The sequence below is a fragment of the Cricetulus griseus genome, chromosome 4 (assembly GCF_003668045.3).
Source record: "Cricetulus griseus strain 17A/GY chromosome 4, alternate assembly CriGri-PICRH-1.0, whole genome shotgun sequence".
In the NCBI taxonomy this organism is placed as follows: Eukaryota; Metazoa; Chordata; class Mammalia; order Rodentia; family Cricetidae; genus Cricetulus; species Cricetulus griseus.
The window spans coordinates 193,341,132-193,363,139 of NC_048597.1; the positions used below are offsets into that span (position 1 = coordinate 193,341,132).

Here is a 22,008-nt window from a genome sequence, read left to right on the forward strand (position 1 = left end):
CAGAGAAAATCAGCAGCAAGCTGGGCATAATGGCTCACTACTTTAATCCCAGCATTCAAAAGGCAGACGCCAGTATATCTCTGAGTTCAAAGCCAGTCTCACCTACATAAAAGAGTTCCAGGGCAGTCAGGGCATCTCAACCCCTGTCCCAACTAAAACCAAGTCGTTTGCGGGGGTGGGGGGGTGGTGGTGGCACATGCAAATAATCAAGAAAAACTTGACAAAGTCAAACAGTGATAGAGATACATTCAAATAAAAAGTGTTCCTAGAAAAGTTAAAGCAACTTGAAGATGAAAAGCAGATGCTATGAAAAAGAACTAGCTAAAGATGCTTAGAATAAAAAGTAATCATTTAACTGGTAATAGGGAAAGGCAGCAGGTTGATCAAATAGACCGAAATGTATGCTAGTGAGTGAGAACATGAAACAGGTTCATTACTGTCCAAAGCTTCAAAGGAAAACAAATGTGAGCGATTCATAAATGCATAGAAAACACAGTTCTTGGAAGGAAGGTGGGGACAAGAGGATCTGGAGCTGAAACCCTGCCTCAACAACAGCAAAACAAAAACAAAACAAGTCAAACAAACAAAAACAAAAAAATCCAAAAACACAGAAAACAAAAAACCCATCCCTAACAATGTTTTACGATTTCAGAACTGAGTTGAACAAAATGAAAGAAAACTTCATTAGATATATCATAGTTAAACATGAGAATACAAAAAGTAGAGCACAGGACTAAGGTTCACCCTAAAATACAATGAACTTAGAAGCTAGAGAGACGGCTCAACTGAGCACTGGCTGCTCTTGCAGAGGACCAGAGTTCAGACTCCAGCACCCACACAGCAGCTAACAATAATCTGTTAACACTCCAGTTCCAGGGGTTCTGCTAAATTCTTCTGGATTCCACTGGCAACCATTCATAAAACAAATAAATCTTTTTTTAAAAAAAGAAAATGAAACTGACATTAGACATTAAGAGGAGAACAGTAGGAAAATCTGAGAGAATATAACTTTGAAGCTAAAATTATATCCTCACTGCTGAAAGTGAAATGAATACTCACATACAAACCCAAGATTCACTGGAAACACATCTGTTCTAAATTTTTTTAGAAATAATGTTCTACTTTGTCAAACACTGATAAATCCACTATTAAGAATTTAATATATCATTTCTGTCATTTGGCATAAGAATTTCCAGCTACTCAAATTCATGTCATACTAAATTGCTATGTTCTCACTGTGGAAAACCTCATCCATAATTTGACACTTATGGTAAGATAAATTCCAAATCAAAGAATCTAAGAAGCATTTTAAATGTTTGCTGTTTGGCTTTTCTTTGGGACAGGACCACCCATCCACACCTGGCTATTTTAAATGCCTCAAGGAATGACATAGTGAACATAAAGCAGGCTGTTAACTAACACATATTTTCTTATCCTTCAACACGAAATCTACTTTATTAGGGTATCATGTGGTTTAAGTCTAGCATGTTATTACAGCAGTATCAAAGAGCCTTCCACAGGAAAAGCATATATACTTTGTACTTTTCTCTTCTGACTGACCCTTAATCCTGTACCTGTAACTGAAGATTCACACTGTCCTCAGGTATGTGGTCATTCCTGACTAAAGAATAAGAAAATGAAAAATCTTCAGTCCTCACTAAAAGGCATCATTCTCGATCCTGTATGATAAAGGTTATTTTTGTTTGTTTTTATAAATTTAAATTCCATTTACTTGTGTTTGTGTAAATGTGTTGCCCATGTTGACGTCAGAGGGCAATATTGTGCAGTCACTTCTCTTCCACCATGTTGGTTCCTGGCATATCAGGCTTGGCAGAAAATGTCTTACCAGCTTAGCCAATCTTGTCAACCTCTACCATGGACTTCCTATTTTTGGTTATGAGTCTAGCCTTTAGCAGCTGAGCCACAAAGATTTATTTACATGAAAAATATATTTCAATTTGTTAGCTGACTGTAAACTAGTCAGAAACCAGTAATTTTTTTCTTTGTTTGGATCACTACAGTGATTATGAAAGCTTTCTTGAAAAGCTGTTTCATATATTCTTTCTAAACTTCAGAACTAATGGCTTTGAAAACTTTCCAGCTGAGCTAGAGGAGGGAAAATGCAAGCCTTGAAGGGTAGGACCACTGAAATGACAAAAGGACAAAACACTAGGGACAATCTACCTGTTTTTATTTTGTAAGGGTTTATTTATGTTTTGTCTGTATGTCTGTATGTGAGCCATGTTACATGCATTCCTGGTGACCAAAGAGGCCAAACAAGGGTAGTGGATACCCTGGAACTGAAGACAATTGTTAGTGGCCAAACCCAGGTCCTCTCTACCAGCAGCAAGTGCTTGAAATCACTAGGAGATCTCTCCAGGCATCAACCTACCAACCATGAAAGAGAAAAGGGCTGATGTGATTGATTATCCTGGTAACAGGTAAGGATAAAACATCAATGTAGGGAAAAACAAATTATAGAATATACAACTAATAGAAGAATTGAAAATACTTTTCCATAAGTTGATTATAGTTTGTTGAATATAATATATACATAAAAATTGGCATTTGGGGAAGAGATATGCTAAGAGATAGGAAATGCAGAAACAAAAGTTTTAAATGAGAAATAAAAAAAAATCCAAATAAGTAACCAGAAAATATAGCAATTTTCATTAGTATTATTTTGCTTACAGTATTATTGCTTATAATTTTAAAAGGAATGCCTAAAATGGCAATTATACTTACCCCCACATTATTAAACATCAAATTAGTATTTACCTTTGAGACAGTAAGAATCTTATTCTCTTTTGCAACAGTCAAGTGTTTCCTTTTCTCTTCTGACCTGTAACTCTTTATTTCTTCTTCTCCCTTTGCAGTTCTCCATTCTTCTTGTCTACTAAAAGAGAATATTAAAATCCATAAACATTAATCTACAATTTTAAAACTGTTTTCCAGTCAAATGAATGCCAGTTATTAACATAACAATGTTAAATTAGCTCTTCTATTTTCTTTCTAGGTGGCTCAGGACATAAAGAAAATACTAGAGATTTTGCTTCTCCCCTCATTTCCAACTCTTTCTGCTGTGGTAATTATAAATCAAATAACAGTATTAAATTCTATGAGGCTGTATCAAAGACACCTTCCTTATTAGGTATATGGCTTGTGCTCAGACATGTCAAATAGGATATATGCAATCTACTAACAGCAGAGACTTGAGGTTGAACGCCCAATTCCTGAAGCACACATAATTTTCCCAGTGACATAGAATGGACCCTACTACTCAAAAACAAAACCAGGTTCTATTCCAGACATCAAGCTGAAACTAAATAAACAGAAAAAGAATACTAACTTTGAATTTTAATTTTATTAAATCCAACTCCTTAGAACTCTGTTATTTGTACTTTAACTTGGAAGTTTTATTGGCCTTCAAGGTGATTAAATCTTTGCACTTTAATTTTTCCCAGGAGATATTATAAGAGGAAGCAGATTAATATTCAGGGCAGGCATACATTGTCGATAATTTTATACTAGAGCATATTAATACTTTCATTTTTACCTAAATACAGAATCTCTAATGTATCTAGTTGTGTTAATGGAAAAATGAAGGAAGCTAAATCTTCAGAAAAGGCCAACCTCACATTTAAGTTTTTGAGCTTTTTAAACTTTTATATTGAAAGAATCTTCAATTCACATATAGATGTATAAAAAGAGGTCATGGGAGTTATTGTATTCTTTATTCAGTTTTCTTCAGTGGTAAAATCGTGCGAAAGTATAGTATAGTATAAATACCCAGGTAAACCACTAATCATCTGGTTTCTCCAGTTTTACTGCTACACATTCTATGTAAATGTAGTATGTGTAGTCTTGTATATTTACCACAACAAACAATATACAGAGCATTCCATCAACACAAAAATTTGCTCTTTTATTATCATACCAACACTTTCTTGCACCTCGACTCTACCTCCTAATTCTTTGTGGCCACTAATTTGCTCTCCAACCCTGTAACATTAATCATTTCAATGATGTTCATAAATAAAATCAAATAGTATGCAACTTCAGAATTGTTTTCATCAAGCATCAGTCCATCAAAACAGATTAAGTTGCTCCTCTATAAAATAGATTATTATATCACAGTTTGTATAACCATGTACCATTAAGGAAATATGGATTTGTTCCTGTTCTTTTACTATTGCACTCATGAACTCATGTTAACTGTGACTACAAGATTGGGTCCCTCAAATTTTGTGATGGATGAGGGAGGGATCCAAGAGGTCACAAACCTCTCTGAGTATTTAGAGGCAATTAACGGTAGCTTTAGTGTAGGGGCACAAGTTCTCCCCACTCCCTGAGAAGCTATGGGTAGTTAATGGATGCTATGGAGTCATTTTCTTCAGTGATACAGCCACTGGTAAGCTGCCAATGATTCCTATAAATTACCCTTCGCCGATGCTCACTCAAGCAACCATAAGTAAACAACAAACAAATACAGAAAGTAAAAGGGGGCAGTGAAAACTACAGGAGACAATGAGAGGGCAAATGGGAAGGGGTAAAAATGGACAAATTAATCACATAATATGGAAATGTCATAATGAAGCCCATTAGTATATATGATTACTAAATGCTAGTAAATTTCCAAGAAACAAATGTTGAGTCATACATGACAGTTGTAGAATAAAGGACAAAACAGTATTCCAGATGTCTGTGTCATGTTTATGTTGTCACTCACAAACAAACAAAAAACAGCACAAGTATGGGAGTTTTTTCTATAGCTTCTCAGTACTTGGTGCTATCACTCATTATTTGGGAGACTTTGATAGGTACACAGTGGTATTTCTTTGTGGTTTTACTCCGAAATTTCCCAGTAACTAAAGATGCTAAGTTTCTCTTTAAATGCTTAATTTACCATCCTCTTTAGTGAAATGCTAGTTCAGGTCTTTTGTCCACTTTGTGGTAATTATTTTTTTAATTAATATATTCCAGCTTCTTGACTTCCTGCAGAAGACTGGGGTCACAGGCAGGAGTCACTTTGTGCAGTTGGATAGCTCTGTTTACTACTGAGTTTTAGAAGTTCTCATATGTTTGCTCTTTACTGGAATACATGTGGTTGGACTTGAACTAGTGCTACTAGGACTACTAGGGTAGTCCCTGCCTCATTTAGGAACCACTTTGAGGCAAACTTAAAATTGCCCACCAAGTTTAAGTCTTGGAAAGATTTCTAATGGACATATACTAGGCGTTAGACCAAAATTTTGACTTTTAAATGACAGTCACAATCTTGTTGGACCTTAGGCTCAAAGATTATAAACAAAAGGATAAAGAGGCAAAAATGGTTAAGAGTATTTAAAGGGGGCAGGGGATATTCCTTACTCTTCACTCGAAGAACCTTAACAATCAACTAGCATATACATTTTTACACTCAATCTTTTCTAGGGAAGAAGCAGAAGAATGAAAATGTAGTAAACCCAGCCCTATACAATGAAAACATCTTTTCCTCTGAAAACATGGAGAAATGACTCATTACCACATGTGGATGGAGTTTATTTAGCTTTAGGTAGGTTACAGTAAAATTAAAGCTACATTATTCATAACTCTACTAAAAATTTAAAAAAAAAAATGAGTCTGGTTTCCTACTTTCTCTCTCTGACATTTTTTAGTTCAGTTCAGAACTAGTGTTGAGAATGTGAGTGTCAGGGGCAGGAGAAAGAGTTCAGCAGTTACAATACTCTTGCTCTTGCAATTCCCATTCCCAACATCCACAAGGTGGCTCACAACCAAGTTTCCGCCCAAGGAACTTGATGACTTCTTTTCACCCTCACAAGCATCAGACATGTAGGCAAAATGCTCATACAAATAAAATAATAAACCTAAATTCTTTTTGAAAGAATGAGTGTTATTTATTGAACTTCCTTCAAACCTCCACATTAATTGTCAAAGATTGAAATTACCAAAATTGTTTATGTAGAAGATATATATTCAAGTCTAAAAACCTAGACACAAACTCTAAGAATTGCCCAATTATGGAGTATAACATGTGAATATAAGATTTCCTTAAAATTTTAATCATATAATCACTATTATTAAAAACTTAAAAAAAATGCTGGTAGGTCATGCTTTTAATCCCAGCACTTGAGAAGCAGCAGTAGGCAGAATTCAAGGCCAGCCTGGTCTATCAAGTAAGTTCCAGGAAAGCCAGGACTGTTAAACACAGAAACCCTGCCCCAAGAAACAAAAAGCTAAAAAACAAATTCAAATTCACATATGTTCATACTTTTTTATTTATTATAATATAGAGGGCAGTAGACAGGTTCATATTTTACATGCACGTTATTCATACACTTACACATACACAAACTAATGTAATATTTACCACTAAAAGGAATATCTCCTTTATGCCTATGAATAATCTAATGTGAATATTAAGGGCACTAAATACCCTATGTAATTGTAACTAATGCCATGAGATGTATTTTAAGATATACACTGAGAGTGCTCGGGAGATGGCTCACTAGTTAAGGGAAGTGCTTACTGCATACACATGAGAACCTGAATGTGGATCCCCAGCACCTGCCCAAATACCCCAGTGCTGGGACTATGGGAGAGTGCACACACACAACACACTGGCCAGTTAGCATCATCAATCAATGAGCTCCAGGTTCAATCAGTGACCCTGTGCCTAAAAGTGCACGATGACAGAGGAAGACACCTCACATCAACCTCTAGGCTCCACACATGCACATACAGGGATATGCTTACTCAAGGAGACAAAGGATACCAACAGGACAAAGTAAAATTTGAACTGGTACTCAACTAAATATTTAGTGAACCTAATTGATGATGCTCCTTTCCTATCTAAACACCCCTCATCTCATACCATTTACACAAATTGTTATAAAAAAACAAATTTAGGAATTCATTTTTGCCTTAAAATACTAGCTTAAAAAATTTAAAGGTATTTCCAAGAATATTAGTCAAAAGGATTGCAAGCAACTACACTAAATACCAAATGATAATTCTCCTTACCTAGCTACACCAGCTGAGAGCTCAGGTACCACCACCCTTCGGCTCCAAGCAACAAGATCTCGCTCTGTGGCTATTTCACTTCGTGGAGCATTGCTGTGCATCTGCCGCACACCTTCAATTTGCCCACTGCGCCTCAATCCTACATTTGGTGGTGAATGAACTTCAGAGGTAGAACTTACAGAGCCTACATTAGGGGTAGGGGGAAAGGAATCAGCATGGTTAAACTCTACTTAGTCACCTCAGTTTATAATAAAAAACTAACATTTTCTTATACACAAAGCTTTTACAGCAAATAATTCAAATACCATTATCAAGAACAAAACCACAGGTTAATGAAAACAAAAATGTGGTTATTCAACTGATTGGATAAATTAATGAATCATAATTATGGATTATTAAGTTCTGGTACTACAAGCACAAAATCATACTTTAAAATAATTGCTAAGCCTTTTGGGAATTTAAAAAAATCCAAGGACATGTACAGCTCACAAATTTAACTTTTCTCTTAACATTAAATATACAACAAATAAGAGTGAGGAACTAAAAATTTGACTATGTTTTGAAAATGATATAATAAGCTGATTTTTCATGTTTCTCATGTTTAGTGCAAGATCACTTGCCCAGTATGAGACAAGCCCTAGTTTCCATCAAAGCAATGAGGGAATAGGGTGCTAGTGAACAGAATCTGATTTCTAATGTTTACCTTAGGAAATCTGGAAGAATATCCATTATTTTAAAAATTCATCTCTAATATAAAACCTTGTATTATTTTTCAAAAACATGATCATTTTGGTAGCCTGTTTCATTTTATGGATGTGCTGTAATTTAGTCATTTCTCTATTGTTGGTGATTAGGTGGTCTCAGTTTTTCAAAGTACAATCTCAAAGCTTACCTCTGTTTAAACGGCTGGCATTACTAACACCTGCTTCACCAGAACGCCTCAGGTCCTGTTCCTGTTGTAGTCTTTGAATCATGCTGTCTAGAGGACTGATATCCTGACTTGCTTGCTGGCTTAAAACTTGGTTCAATCCTATTTAAGATTACAGAAAATACTAGTCAATCTCCTAAAAGTCCATAATTAAATACTAATTTTACTATGGTAAAGAGTTAAAATGATTACCTGTAAGTGACAGAAAAGAACAGATAACATCCATAACCTATTTTCAACTCATAAAAGTAATGATGAGAAGGATGACTGCATCCTGTTTTTGTTTATCATGATTCAAACAGTTATAACCCTTATGGAAAACAAATTATTAGCTCCATTATACACTTAAAAACACAAACAATCGAAGTCATACATCTAGGAAGAAGCCAAAATAGAACTTCCTACTTACACTTGCATTTCTGACAACCATCTCATGAGTTCAACAAACTTTGTTGCCTACCATGTGCTTAAGACTACACCTAGTCCAGTGACAAACTAGACATCAACATCTTTTTCCTACAGCAAACTACCCTTCCTGATTGGGGAAATTAAGAATAAGACTGCCAATAAATGCAGATTGTGGAAGATGTAAAAAATAAGGGGAGGAGAAGGGAAAAAAGGAACTGAAAGACAGCCGTGTAAGTCAGAAGTCAGAGCAGCCCTCTTTGAGAAGGCAGCATTTGAATGGACACTTAGGTTAAGCATGTGAATTAAGTGTCAGATTGGTGCTCAGATACATGTGGAGGAATTTCGTACATTCAACCCAACCTACTTATTAACACCTCCTATTCATACCAGTCATACAAAAACACCATAAAGATATACATGATAAAATTCTAATTTATCATTCAAATACTAAAATGATACTTTGTTTACACTGTGAAAAATTTCCAAAATTCCCTTGAAAGAACAATCTGATCCCCTCTTTCAGATCCTTATTAATCTTCTATCTTAGCACCAAGGCAAATATGGAATATAAAAGAAAGCTCAGTAAGTTAATTTCTTAAATCTAGCATAAATTGGAATACATAAAAATGTTCACTCTTGGGGCTGGAGAGACATAGCCCATTAGATAAGAGTTTGGGCTAGCCTTGCAAAAGGATCCCAGTTTAATTCTCAGCATCCACATGAGGCAACTTGCAACTATCTTTGTTAAACTCCAGCCTCTTGGGGATTGGACACAGGCAACCACACAAACAAGCTCACTCCCCTACATAGACACAATTTAATATAAAATCAATCTTTTCTGAAAAGTTCAATCTTGAAGACAGAATGAAAAAAAACAAGAATATTTAACAATAAGATTTATAAGATTATTTCCATTAAAAAATAACAAGTGGAATAATTAGCATTAGGTATACACATGTATATGTAAGATTTTGACATGAGTTGTAAAGAGAATGCCCAAAGAATATTCTAAAACGTAGCAAGAAAAAGAAAATACCATGTGTTACTTGACTTATTTTACATGAGAAAACTAATTAAATAGAAAAAACATGACTAAGTCACAAAGCTAGTAAGTAACAAAATACAGAGCTATGAAATACAGAGCTAAAATCAAATGTCTATGCTCAATTTTCTAATTTGTTGCTAGATCATATTTGAATGTTGATTAACAATTTGGTATAGCTCCCCTAAGGTTAAAATTGAAGAAATCAATGCTACAAAACTCCACTTAAATATTTTTATTATTACAATAAGCTATATTTAGTTTTACTTAGCTTTGTAATATTTAGCAAATAAATTTTCAAAATCCTAAATTTGCAAATAAAGTGTGTAATGATTCCATTTTTCTGAAAAAACATTTAGTTTTGTTCCACTTTGTACTTAAATACTTTTGTGTTTTGGAATTCTAAAATAATGACAATTTGGAGAACTAGAAAATATTTGAAAGTAAATACTAAGAAGTTGGAATTACTGCTGAAGATTCTCTTTTGAGCCATTGTTAATACCTGCCACCAATCTCAATTTCAAGATCATGCCATTTTATAATTCTGTTTCTCACATATGGGCTGATAGCTCAGGCCCCAGTTTGTAGTGCTAACCTTGCTGGAGGAAGCAGATGAGTAACAGTGGTTAAAGGTTATTTATTCCCACACCGAACTCCAGTCTACCTTTCCTTGCTTCCCTTCTGCTGCCACATCAACAACATGTCCCTGATTCACTGTACTCACCACATTAGCACAGATGTCACCCTCAGAAATTGGAAACCTTAAAAAATAACTACTTCCTGCTTAAGTTGCTATTGTGTATTTTTCAGCAAGGGTAAAGGTATCACTACTTCTAAAAGTGGCAACAGAATCAGACTTAAGGTAAATGTCTCTTATTATACAACACAAATGTAAAATTTCTGTTTCCTCAATTCTCAGGATGCACTGATTATTATCTATGAAAGCTTTATTATAGAAGCTGTAAATTGGGGGAAAAGTAACAATTACAATAATACTGACATTTAATGAATGTATCTTTTCCTTTACTTCTTCAGCCTAAAACCCCTGATAAGGAAACTATTTTGAGACCTGAGAAAAATTTCAACTTTGCCAGTGATACTCTAAGACATTTCATGCATCCTAATTAATAAATCCCATGAGTGATATTTCTCTAGTACTGAAACTTCAAGACTATGACTAGTTGTCAACCAGTAGCTATTCTTACATTCTGTGAGTATGCTAAGAAACATTAGTTTTAGGAATTAAATATTCAAGCCTATACTATAAAAGTGAAAAGGGAAGCAATTCTATTTTTTTTTTTAAAACCATCCATCGGAGTAGGAATCTCTAATTTAAGAACTAGCACTTTCTAATATGTCATCTTTATTCCAATCTTACACCCAATCTTATAGCTTTCTATATCAACAAATCCTGAACTTTCTATTTATAGAACCTAAACTCATACTTCACCAAGGACACAATCTATTCAGAAACTCTGTCCATTACAATACACTGTAAAACCTGTATGTAGCATCTTCACAAACTTTTTTTAGCCTAAAATATCATTCCTAATGACAAATCTTGTGTAATATTTAGAGGGTCTTAATTATCTTCACTTGATAAGTCAGTTAGTCCTACACTTGTCAAATAGGGAAAGAAGTGTCTGCACACCTCTTCTACATTTTAACTACCCACTCAATTCTTCAGCTCACTTGACTTCATGGAAACAGCTCTTTCAACATTTTTCAGCCCTATCTTCTCACAAAACTTTAAAAGTTGATCATGTCTAGACAGGTGTGCCAGCCCATGCCTTTAATCCTAGCACTCATGAGGCAGAAGCAGAAGGATCTCTGAGAAATCAAGACCAACTTGGGACTAACATAATGAATTCCACTTCTTAAACTACAATATGAATAGTCAATCTAGTTTTAGATTTTTCCAGTATTATTAGCTTTACTATTTGTTCATAGCTGTGTTTTTTAAGTGTTGGCGACTATTTGAGAGCATGGATCATATCTAATTTCTTAGTGAATATTCAGAGTTTAGCAGGTCAAGACAGATTTTCAATAATTGTTTGTTAAATGAATAAATGATTTCATTTATGATGATCCTATTAATCCCTTCTGGTTAGAAACTGCTACGAACCAAAATTATTACTTTAAATCTCCAATGTTTTAATTATCTTGTAATGATTGATGTAATTATTGAAAGAACTTTGCATTTGTTCAAAACAAGTATGTAAAAGAATCTGTAAAAAACCTGACCCCTGTGCAAATGGATGCCTACCTGAAGAAGTGACTCCCATTTGAGGGATGAGCTGCTCCTCCCTGCAATTTTCACGACCAGGAACTAATCTCTGGTATCTTGAAGGATGAGGATTTCCATCAACATCAACCAGAAAAGGGGGAGGCATGAGATGAGGTGCCTGCTGAGTCTGCTCATCTAATACAAAATTGTTGGCATCACGGATAAGGGGCCGATAATCACTATGAAAAAACATCTGATCTGCTATCTGTAAAAAGAAAGGTCCATAAAATACTGGGAAAAAATTATTGTGAAAATATTGATAAAATTTATAATAGAAGTCTAACATTATACCACAAATTATGGTATTACATATCTATTTAAAAGTACAATACAAGACTGGGATTTAATTTCTGCATCCATACTGTATTTAATCTCCAGAATTAAAAGAAGGATTGAAGGAACCAAAGAATCATCTATTCTTAATTCATTTTAAGCGTATCTCTATATATCCTTCATTGCCTAGTGTAAAAAAATCTGCTGCTTTTTTTTTTCTGTAAACAAGTACGACAAGCATATATATTAAAAAAGAAAACCATCATAAAAATTAGCTTTTCAATTTAAATGGTAAGTAAAATTACACTTAAGCATAAAACATTCAAAGATACTTTTACTTTCACAGATACTATGCTCTATTTTAAATCTTTAGGCATGTGATACGTTGGGAGGAACAAATGAACACATAGAATCCCAGACATGACAAACACGTGCTATACTACTGAGCTACATGCCAAGCTTCAAGATTTACATAATTTTAACAACAAAAAACTAATGTGACAAAAGAAAGCATTGTCTCTAGGTTATTTTCAGTAATGTAAAATTATTATGAACTCAGCCCTGACAGATCCTACAACTTCAGATTTTCACTGGTTAATTTGCAATGTCTTAAACTAAATTATTAATTATTCATTCATTATACTACAAACAAAACATTTAATTATTTTAACCACTAGTCCTAAAGAGTATTTATCAACAAAACATTAGCAGGTCACACAATTTTAGAATCATATGCAAGCTAAGGAGTTATAATCTACAAATATGTATTACCTACATAAACATTTCACATAATTTGAAAAGCCCCTTTATGGGTACCATCTCCTATTCAAACTAATTTATCCCAAGTCAAGAACTCAAATCAAGACTGTTCTAACAAGATATGTAAAAAGTGGTTCCTTCTGAACTGTTTAATTACAGAAAATTAAGATTTTATAGATACATAGCTGCCTTTACACTACTTTCTAAAAGCAAGTCTCTATACTATTTATTATAGGATTCTTTGAGCTGATTTTAAAGATCATTTTTAAGTGTGTGTGTGTGTGTGTGTGTGTGTGTGTGTGTGTGTGTGTGTGAGAGTGTGTGTGTGCACGTGCGTATACTTGCATATGGGTATGTGCATATGAGTGTATAGGTGTCCACAGAGGCCAGAGGCATCAAATCTCCTGGAACAGGAGTTACATATGATTTTAAGCTACCTGCCATGGGTCCTGGGAACCAAACTCGGGTCCTCTGAAAGATCAGCAAGTGTTCTTAGCCACTGAGCATCTCTCCAGCCCCAAGCTTTCTAATTTTCAAAATGTATATTCTCACCCACTCCTAAGAAAAAACATATAACCCTTGAACACCCATGTATTTAAGACTTAAACAAGAAAATAAAGCACAATTATCATACTCTACCTTGTCATACTTGCTACTAGACCCAAAACCAAAAATTAAAAGATGTCCATGAGAGTCTGTACATGCAAAGTGCTGGCCATCAGGGGAGCATTTGCAGTCGAACACTGCACCATGTCCTTGGCCTTCAATCTGAAACATATTTAACCAAAAATCAGAAAATGGTCATTAAAATGAAAAAAGACTGGTACTACCATTACTAGAATTTTTTATAATAGACTTAAAAGTATACATACATCCTGATAAAGGGAAGATTAAATATATCAAACAGAGAACAGTAAATTTTGTGAAAATTCATGAAAACTGCCAGATTAACAGCATTGAAAAAGCAAGAATCCCAGTCACAGACCAGACACAATTCAGAAAATAAAAATATACAGATTTGCCCCCCACCCAGAGAATTCTACTTCACATTTTAACCCAGATTAAAACATAAATGTACCAGATATTCCATCTTTTTCCATACATTCCTGCCCTTTCTGTAAAGGCTAAGAACATGGAGCAACGGTAGCAATTTCTTTTGTAACACTCAGAAGTAGTAGCCAGAGATCACTGCTTACAAGACACTAAATTTCATTTGTTTTGGTTAAAAAAATAAAATAAAAAAATTTCCCTGGTGGTCTGACTCATCTTCTAATGGTGAATTTTAAAGGTTAAAGAAAAGGGATTTTTTACCTGATAATTGTTTTCTGTTTTCCAGTTCCATTAATCCAGAACGAATGGATTTCTCCCTGCAACCTGTCAATCAAACAGAGGTGGCCAATCACCACTCTGATTTTTTTTTTTTTTTGCTCTCAGTGCTTCTTCAGACTATGTTCCAGTTGAAAACTTCTTTAGCAGTGTTCTGAAAGAGGTAAAAATTCTACCCTATCTAAAGCACATCTAGGGACTGAATTTCAGAAACATCTAAAATAGGGAGTTGACTCCCAAACAAATAATAACTAAGGATGATTTTCAACAACTGTGATTGGCTTTCTGGATTAGCAGAATCGGAACACACACATTATCAGGTAAGAAATACCTCCTTTCTGTTCCGGTATCCACTGATCTAGAACCAACTGAACTTGGTTGGTTATATCCTAGAAAATGCTTGGAAAGAAAGAAGTGGTAACTTTCTCTGAGTGTTAAAAATTCAACAGAAAGGCAGATTTAAATGCAGAAGAGCCACTGATTTCTCAAGAAAAATAAGCACTTCAGTCAAAAGAGAAAACACCACTCTAAAATCAGCACATAGGAAGGCCTCAAAAAGACAACTAACTTAGCCTTTGGATCTCTGAAGGTTAAAAATCTATGATCTATAGAGAGATATGGATATGATACTTATTAATGATATGCCAGATGCTGACAACAGAAAAGAGAGCATCTCTCCTTAAAATTATTAAAGAAAACAGTAAGGTTTCCTAATGCTACTATATAAGAAACTTACAACATAAAAGAAATGAATCATTAGTGACATAGGATATTTCTTGGGTAAAAAGAAACTTGAAGGTAAGATAGCAGAGGAAGGTACCACTTTAGAACAACTTAAAAAACAAGGAAGGACAGAACTACCTTCTCCATGGAGTCTGTCTAGGACATTAGCCATACAGCATATGACAGAATTGAAAGACTGTAAGTACAAATGTCAGGATTCACATTCTAAATGTTCAATACTTTTATAGGCAAATAAATGCTACACTATATGAACAGAAAAAATAAATAAATAAAAACCTCTAAAAAGAACTTCATACAAAAACTTTTAAGAAAGTGTCTAAGCCATGAGAAAGCTGTTTTGGTCCTCAGTTCACTCAAAAGTTCCAAAGACTTTATAAATGCTCTGGAACTACACTTTCATATAAGTAAAAGTCTAAGCCTACAGTTTGAAGCTACAATAGTATAGAGGAAGAAATTTGAGTGTAGCTATACGGAAACCTTCATGAGCATGGCATCCTCTGAATGTCTTGATAATCTTCCACTGCATTTAATTTGGTGGCAGGGGTGGGGTGGGAGTTACTCAAATTCACATGCATGCTATCAATGTGCTCTTATTTATAGTTAGTAGATGCTCAGAAGAGTATTTTAGCTGAATTGAAACATATAAAGCTCTAAAACTACACATACAAGATCTCTGTGTCCTACATAACACAGTATCTGAAAAGCCACTGAGGCCACTCATTTTACAAGCGAGTTCCCACAGGAAGGCCTGGAGACCCTAATGTGAGAAGCTGTGAAAAGAATACATGGATTGTGTTACAGACCTAAGGATTTTAGAGATGACAGCAGAGGATTATCACTAAAGGAGCTACAAATGGAGCACTAGCCCAAGAGGGATAACTATGTTGTAGTCAACAAAGCTGAAAGAATGAGACATGGAACTATAAAATTTGGAATTTGCCCTACTGGATTTAGGTCTTGCTGTGGCTCAGTATTTCCTCACTATGCCCTGATCCCCCTTTTGGAATGGTAATGTATATTTTGTGCCATTTTATGTTGGGAGTATATAATTTGCTTTTTATTTACAAGGGGCTATAATTAGATTGATACCATGAGTCTCAAGAGATTTTGGAATATTAAAGTCTTGAGAGTGAAGAACTCTAGGACTTCTAAATGAATGTTGTATTAGGACATGGAGAATAGGGAGTGGAATGTGGTGATGTGTATGAAAATGAGTCCCACAGGCTCATATGTTTCAATATGTGGTCCCCAGTTGGTATAACTGGGAAGGATTGAGATGTGTGGCCTTGATGGAGGAGGTTCACCACTGGAGGTAGAGTTGAGGTTTCAAAAGTCAATGCCACTCCCAAATAGTTTCTTTCTCTTTCTTCCTTTCCCTCTCTTCCTCCACCCACCAGCCCCAAGTTTGTGGATCATAATATGCAAGCTCTCAGCTTGTGTTCCACTCCTGTCTGCTGCTTCGAAGCTCCCTGTCATGATGATAGTAAACTCACCCTCTGAAACTCTTAAGCCACCATCAAGCACTTTCTTCTTTACATTGTCTAGGTCATGATGTTTTATCACAGCAACAGAAAAATCTAACTAAGAGACTATCCTAGTTCCATCTTTTTTATAATGTGTATTATGACTGACAAAGGAAAAAAAATCAAACAAACAAAAAGACAAAAGAACAATTCTTACTGAAAATGATTGCATCTTTTAAACCAGTCAAGGGATTTGTAAGTAAGTTTGAATAATATGTGTAGCTAGAAAGCAATAATCTTAAAAAACAAAAATAAACATATCTCTAAAAGAAATATATGTGCATAAAAATATATGAGGTCTATGTACTGCCTAACCAAAAAATGAGTCTATATAAAAATTAATAATACATGATTTGTGCTACTTATTTCATGTTATAGTTACACAAAACAAAGCAATGACAAAATTTTAACACCAAGTAAGACTTCTCCAGGTGAACTATTCCTCTAGTATGCAAATATAACACAAAATTCACAAACATTAAAAACAGTTAAAAAAAAAAGCTAATAAAAGACATATTCAGCATTACTATATTCTGGTTTTTAAAAGTAGATGAGGAATTATATTGTAATAGTATCCCCCTGGTTAGAAAATCCTATGTGACTAAGTCCTAGAAGCATTTTTAAGAAATGAATGTTAAACCCTTGTTAAGGAGTGGAAGACCAAGAAGAACTCTGTTAGTAATGGGGAAATAAATCATATCCTAGCTCTTTTTAAGAATGGAGAGGAGTTCTAAAATCTACTCAATTCTAAAATCATGATGTTCCAGAAGGGTTATTGAGAGACCTTGATAAATCTGAACATGAACTGTATCAAAAAGACCAAAATGAAGACTAAAACTATAATGTCTAATAAGTCAATTAGGAAGACTGAGCCAGACTGGAATGAAAATCAACTACTAGAAGACCTCAAAACAAACACAAAGAAGAAGCACATGAAGTAGCTTATGCAAAATCACCCTATTAAAGAAGTATGCCAATTTCAGGACCAGGGCCACGTGGCGTTTTTTCTCATTAATTTTTTTTTCATTCTTTAAATATAAACTAGTTGGAAGGGAGCACTGAGCTAGAAAACATTCTAATAACGTCTTTAGGACAGACTTATATTCTAAAAATCAAATAGCACAGAGAAAAACCTCCTTTGTGTACAAACAAACCCTTGGAATGAGGCAACTCTGGGAAAAATAAAAAAGAATGACTACTACATGGGCCAATGGTATGAGTCAGTGAGCAAAGGGTATTGACAGCCTGATGACCTGAACTCAATCCCCAAGATCAACATGGTGGAAGGTTAAGAACCAACTCCACAAAGTTGTCCTCAAACATGCACCTACACACCTAAACCTACACCCACAAAAAACTAAAAACTAGTTTTAAAGAATTCATCCAATATACTGAACACATTTTCCAATCATTCCTGTAGCTTAAAAAAAGATAATCTATTATTAGTCATCTAGTAACTCTTTAAGTACCTTAAAAGGTTGTTACTAGAAATTGAAATTTCTTTAATTTGTGGTATGCCAATTACATATAAATTAAAAATAACTATCTAAAAGAAATTTGTATCAAATACAAAATTGCAACACCTGCTATGGGATAAACTAGTGAATCAACTACATAAAACAATTTATAAGAATGAATTTGAAGAATTGGCCTTAGGTTTTCATAAAAAAAAAATTACAAAAATAAGTAAGTCAGCTCTAAGTATAATGGAATTCTGTGGATACTTATTCTCCTTCTCTCAACTCTCTGAAAATAAAATTGTAGCTATGTAAGATACCTTAGGGACTTTGACATCTTCTCCTGTCCATTCTGCCAAATAGGAGTTTTAAAAAGTTTAGTTCTAAACTCTATATATCACCTTCTACCTCAAGGAAGAAACAATTCTAGATGGCACGCTTTAGCCTATCTGTTCTGAACTCCTAGAGCCTTTAGTCACAGTATCTCCAAATGCTAGCTGGACATTTCCACAACAGGAAGGCCACAAGAAATAAACATGAAATGAACTTTTAAAAAATCTCTTTACCTTCTTGAACCTCTGTTAATAATGCCATCATTGTCAGGGTAACTCAGGCTTAATTATCTGGATGCATGTAATGAATCTTTCCTCCCTGTCACTCCCCAGACATATGTCTGTCAGAAAAAAAGTGTTACATATAACTCTTTTATTTATAAACTTCCTATTACCTATCCATATAATTTTTCATGTTTAAATAACTAAACTAGTCCTCCTTAAATCTATTTAATTTCATACTTGAAATATGACCTCTTACAACAAAGCTATTGTTGCCTTGGCTTTTGGGCTGTATTTATGAAAACCAGTGCAATGTTTGACTATTTTAATTTACAAGGTCACTTGAGGCTATTGTTGTTAATCTCCTTTGGCTTGTGTTTTCAGCTCACTATCCATTATGTATTAAGTCTATTACAAACTTTCTACATTATCTTATCAATACTTGTTTTTATATTGTTTATCTTATTAATATGATTTTTCTTACTGACTTTATGTTTAATCTTTCACAGAAAGTTCCAATTCATTCTCATAAACAAAACTTGGATCACCCAGCCTGAACTGACCATTGTATCTTCAGATACAGCTATTGTTTTTTCTAATTTGTCCTGCTTTTATTTGACATCCCTATTTGTCACTTCAAGCATGTTTTCGTTCTCTAAGTTGACTATTAACTCATTAAAGAAAGCCATGTCTATCATTTTGGGGATGCTGATGATTTGATAATCACAAAATACATACTCAAATATTTGCTAGTCAAAATGCCTTCAACTTCACTTTTACATCACATATATAAATATACATATATAATTATATATACATTTCCTTCTAATTTTAAAATTTCAAGCATTTTGACATAATGGTTAGCAGACTGACATCCCCCCCAAAAAAAACCCACTATGTAAGTTGCTCAACAGTATGACAAACTGAAAACTAATATTTATGCCAACAAAAACTAACAAATGATTTTTTTTTTGTAACAAGACAAAGATGAAAGAGAATCTAAAGAGTCTGGGAAACTTGAAAATTACATTAGTTGTGTATACTGAGAAAAATGAAGGTAATTCTTTACTCAGAGACAATGGAAGAGAAACTACAAGCATTCAGAATGTACAGAGACTAGAGATATGTGATACTACCTTGCTAGACCTTGAGAGGAAATGGAGAATGAAAGGGGCAGAGAGGTTAACATGATCAGCTATGGCTATTTTCAGCTTTCCTTTCCTAGATACACACAACTACAATTACCTAAAACAAAGGTCACACTGAGAACATGCTAATTTCAGAAGTACGCATTTGCAAAAATTCTGAGTGGTTTATTGGCAGCCTCTACTCATTTGGAATGTTGCAAGGAGAAATACATTGTTCTGGATTAGTGGACACTGGAACATTTTTAAAAGACTCTTAATAAAGAACAGTTAAGAGAACAATTATAAAAATAAAGAAAACTTTATTAAATAAAATCTCTTCTTTGGAATCCATCCATGAAACAACAAAAGCAAAGCAGATTATCAATTCAGTAGAAACCAAAAAAAACATTTGCTAATGAGTCATATTGCATTTTTTTTCAATTAAAATAAAAACCAGGTAAGAAGCAACAAACTACAGCTTTGAATATCCTGACAAAAACTGAAAAATATGGAGTACAAACTAGTAAGGACTACGAGATGTGAACAGCAAACAAGATAAAGCAGAAGCAGCAAAGACAAGAAAAATCTAACACGGCCTGAAAGTGCTACTGTGAGCTCTGTTAATTTATTACTTAACACATATGCTACTTGTATAATCTGTATGTTTAATGTATACTAGCACTAAGAAATGCAAACGTGAAGAAATACTTTAATCTTTAAAATTAAAATCCATTTGTAAATTTATTAATTCTAGTTATACTGTATGACAATTTGATGGAAAAAGGGGAGCCAAAACCAACTCTTTTCCTTTTTTTAAGCTTTTAATAAACTGTAAGCCTACCTAATTCTTTCTAGGATTGTGAATGATACAAATCTTACTACAGAGATTATGTAGCACCCATTTTCAAGTTATTTGTACAATTTAAATATTTCTACAACTGCCTTTAAGCATTTAACTGGCATTTGGACACTGTAGTTTCAAAAGACTCTTAGCAAAAAAGTTACAATGATGTTTTACTCATGTCAACGCCAAGCAAAACATGGGCTTGGTAAGCTATACACAATTAGCTTCAAGAATTCATAATATATTGCATGTTTTAATAAACTGCCCAAATATACAGCACTTTTTCTTGATTACTCAGATTGTGCAAGGACTGTTCAAGCTGGAACATTAAAGTACTAGCATGGTTTCAAAATGTAAAAAGTCTAGAAACTCAGTATTTTTTAAGGAATAATGTCTTTATGTGTTGATAATTTTACAGTATTCTCTTTAGTGTCTTTCTTCCCTAGAAGAGGAAGGGGCAAATAAATGGGAAAGCAGTTGAGGGGAAGAGAGGAATTAAGGTTGTTTACCACAAATGCGATGAGACAACAGAATAGAGGAGTTGAGAGGAATGTGTTTCAGCCCTTTACCAAGCATACCTCTTAAGCACGCTGAGAATTCAGTTATATGATTTTAAAGTGAAATCAACTAGAAATTATTTAAGCATAAAAGAAACTATATGAATTCTCAATCCCAAACATTATATTTACTAATTTAAACCAGTCCTAAAATAAAGGAGGAACTTTAAAAAGTCTTAGTTTAATAGAAAGAATGCTTGCCTGAATGCTATTGGTGCTTATTTAAGTTTTATTAAAATGAAATGACTGTATATCTCAAGCATATACACTTAAAAATTCAACTTTTTCCTTGAAAAACTTTAATAATACAAGATTTTAATTACTTCTGAAGATTTCAAAAACAGACTTCTAATTAGTAAAGTATAGAAAATGATGAGTTATATATAACATTGAATTACTTTTCAGATTAATTTTATCTTTCAAAAATATATATATTTAGACATGAATCCTATTATTTGAAAAGCAGAGACTAATGTTCAAATAATATTCTAAAAACTCATAATAATTGGGTGACGTTGTGGTGCCACGACCAAGCCCAGTGCCTTGTGCATGTTAGGTAAACATTCACTTTGGCATTTGAGCTATATTCCCAGTCCTAAACATTTACTTTTAAGTACTTGCATATATTTTAAAAATCCATTTTTTAAAGGCATAGCTTTCATTCCCTATCTTCTGGCTGTTGGTCCAAAGGTGAATTTACTTACTCATTTTATAAGCTTCAATTTTTAAATTCTTCAAAATAATACTATATAAGCATTCACCATTTCTAAGACTAAACTGAAGTACTCTCTGAGACTTATTCATTCTCAAATTCTACAAAGGATGACTAGACATTACAAATAATGCTTACAAATATTCATTAAATTCAAATGTGATTTAAGATGATAAGTACAATATAACATCAGAGATTGCATCTGGACTCATCAAAGCTTTGTGGTATTTAACAAAGCCAAATAGCTAAGCAGAGGCCACAACTCAGCAATGGTATGAGAGGACAGTAAGGCCATCAGCTTCTATTTCATCCAAAGCTGTTTTTAATTTCTTAGTTGCAGTGTTGGATGCTTTTCCTGCCATCTGCCCATTTAAAAAAAAGAAAAGAAAAGAAAGAAAAGGACAGGCAATTAAGCAAAAAGACCAAAAAGAAGTTATGTCAGTG

The 22,008-nt window shown here is 34.0% G+C and overlaps 1 protein-coding gene across 1 annotated transcript in view; it reads right to left on the minus strand.

The window, feature by feature from the left end:
* Positions 1-22,008, minus strand: part of Phip (pleckstrin homology domain interacting protein) — a 116,481-nt gene that overhangs the window by 44,476 nt on the left and 49,997 nt on the right. Inside the window, exons 15-19 of the mRNA XM_035444226.1 lie at positions 13,360-13,488; positions 11,668-11,893; positions 7,916-8,053; positions 7,024-7,207; positions 2,779-2,896 (exon numbers count right to left, since the gene is read on the minus strand). Of these exons, the coding sequence (XP_035300117.1) occupies positions 2,779-2,896; positions 7,024-7,207; positions 7,916-8,053; positions 11,668-11,893; positions 13,360-13,488 (795 nt within the window). The remainder of the gene's footprint in view (positions 1-2,778; positions 2,897-7,023; positions 7,208-7,915; positions 8,054-11,667; positions 11,894-13,359; positions 13,489-22,008) is intronic.